Source organism: Acanthisitta chloris, unplaced genomic scaffold (genome assembly GCF_000695815.1).
Source record: "Acanthisitta chloris isolate BGI_N310 unplaced genomic scaffold, ASM69581v1 scaffold43197, whole genome shotgun sequence".
Lineage (NCBI taxonomy): Eukaryota > Metazoa > Chordata > Aves > Passeriformes > Acanthisittidae > Acanthisitta > Acanthisitta chloris.
The window spans coordinates 3,980-6,523 of record NW_008685000.1 but is presented as its reverse complement, the minus strand read 5'-3'; the positions used below and the strand labels follow the sequence as shown (position 1 = coordinate 6,523).

Below are 2,544 nucleotides of genomic sequence, written 5' to 3'. Positions count from 1 at the left end.
ACGTTACGTCACTAGCAAATGCCTTGCCAGAGAGTCATAGAGTATTGTTTTTGATGATTTCTTCCTATCTTGTTCACTTAATCACAGAAGCTGTAGTAGGTATTACTTATATATATAGAGAAAGAACTTCCTATGGAAAAAAAAAGTAGTGTGGAAATAATCAGAGAAGGGTGTTTGAAGGCTGTACTTTAAATTCTGATTAGGTAAGTTGTTTTTTTCCAACTCCTAAGAAAGTTCATCAAATTCAGTGGAAAATTAATTATCCATGACTGTAGCAAAGAGAAGAGGCAAGAAAGTTAAGATACGCACTAAGAAATCAATGAAGTAAAGTTCTTTTTCTCTTCATCTTACCTTGTGTTGTTCTTAGATTTGTAGTAGTAGTGCAGACAGTCAGTACAATGATCTGGTCCTGGCCCATCACAACCTACTTTACTGCATTCTGCATTGCAGGGGCCTGTAATAAAAACAGAATACAGAGGGACGAAGGGCTTAAAACTTCTCATTTAGTACTTAGTAAACTTTAAAACATGGTATTTTATTAGGGGATGCAATTACTCTGTTTCCTGGTGCTAAGGAATACATTCAGTGCAGGTAGCTGGGTTTGCAAGCTGCACTGCGAGTCGCCAATTGATACGCAGTGGCTGCAGGCAGGATGCTGTGAACTGCAGGCCAAATGCTGTGAACTGAGCATAAGAAAGGGCACGGGGACCTGTGGCGCCAGGAGGCGACCGGACACCCAGAGACACAGCACGAGCAGACGACCCTGAGACTTTCTCCCACTTAATCTGTAAACCCAGGATTTCCCTTTTTAGGGATCCCTCTTCAAAGGTACCCAGCTCAAGATGTAATTTTATTTAGTTATTGCACCAAGATTAAACTATTTTAAGGACCTGGACATCTGAGACTCTGCTATGAGAAACCTAGGGTTATGCCGGTAAGGGAACCTGAATGTGAGATGCTGTGAAGGGACCTTGGTCCTCGCTGTTCAATTTAAATTCCAAACAGTAACTTAGTTCCATATAAAAAAACCCAAACCAACAAAAATCCCAAAACCCAAAGCTTTTTAAGGCCTGAAGATGTTGTATTGAAAACGCTGTAATCCTGGCCTTAGTATTTCTTCCTAGTGAATTATAATTTTTAGCAAATGTGGCATCCTCTACAGAATTTATCAAACAGAAACTGAGAAACTATTTCGGGTTCCAAACATGCTTTCTTAAGGGGTAACAAGTCATTCTGAATTTTATTAAGAAATGTGCAAAGGCTTCTGTAACTCTTAATAAGGAATGATTAGCAAAATCACTTATAAAAAGCAGGTCAACATCTGCCTTTATGCAGATGAAACTTTGTGAAGTTGTAACTCTCTCCTGAACAAAATGCATCGAGTTTGCAAGCCACCTTGAAATTTCTCCTATCAGCTAAACTTGAAGAGAGTTTGTGTCATAAAAAATTAAGAAGTTTTTGACCTTTACAGCAGAGATAGTGTTTCAACACCTACCAAAACAAGGAATTCAGCAGCTCTCCATCTAAAATACACTGTGGGGACTGACGTGCTGTTGCAAGAGACTGTAAAAACAGGAACTTCTAAATTGAGCTTTGTCCTCCTGTTTGCTGGCTGGAGATACACTTCAGATCCATCAGCCCTAGCTATCTATGTTGGTCCTAATGGTGGATTACATGTAAGAAACTGCCAACTTGACTTAATTTGCAGTGCTAGAAATGTAACTCTATTAAAAGTCTAATGACAAGGCTGAAAAACTATGCATTCTTGTGAGAAATAACACAGTGTCTAAGACAATGTTCTTTACATATATGTGCGTACGTATGTACATATCGTTTTCTATACTTACATGCAAACCAGTGCATTCTTCATAGTATTAATTGTAGCTTAAAAATATGTAACGCTATCCTCACAAACTATAAGGATGAAAAGAAAATACCTAACTTTAAATTATGAAGCAAATACTTCTGTTTTTCAATGAAGAATCCAATTCACCGGACATTTTACATATGCAGACTCTCAGGTCATCCTTCAACCTATTAAGTGCATTAAACACACAATGACTGTATGCACCTGAATAGTCGTCTGTTGCATAATCTTCTGTAGGGTCTTCAACTGGACTAGAGCGTACTCTTTCCACTTTCGGAAAATCATTTCTTGGTGAGTAAGGCTGGATGGATGTTCCATATAGTACTAAGGACCACTCTTTCAATTTGCCTGGAAGTTAAGGATTTAAAAATTAGTTTCAGAACTACTTCTGTTTTCTGTGTCTTACAAAAATATATCACTTTTAAACATGATGTTGTGAGTAGGTATGGAAGACAATGCTTTTAAAATAAATTTATGTAGTGCAATAATTGTTTCACTACAAACTGGGAAAGCATATTTTCTTCAATCAAATCTTTACACTGTATTTTCATTGCACTCCAATCTCTTGTAGGTCTAGCAAAAGTTTGCACCATGGGTCAAATTCAATATAAACAATAAACAACAAAATCTTTGGGTATAAAGTTATTTGGAATATGTATATGGTATTCAACAAGGAG

At 37.3% G+C, this 2,544-nt stretch overlaps 1 protein-coding gene across 1 annotated transcript in view; it reads right to left on the bottom strand.

Annotated features, from left to right (window-relative positions):
* The window catches only part of LOC103806825 (proprotein convertase subtilisin/kexin type 5-like), a gene marked incomplete at its 5' end in the record, with an annotated part of 10,085 nt that extends 7,870 nt beyond the window's left edge, over positions 1–2,215 (bottom strand). Inside the window, 2 exons of the mRNA XM_009079534.1 lie at positions 352–454; positions 2,072–2,215. Coding sequence (XP_009077782.1) covers positions 352–454; positions 2,072–2,215 — 247 coding nt within the window. The remainder of the gene's footprint in view (positions 1–351; positions 455–2,071) is intronic.
* Positions 2,216–2,544: the final 329 nt, after the last annotated feature.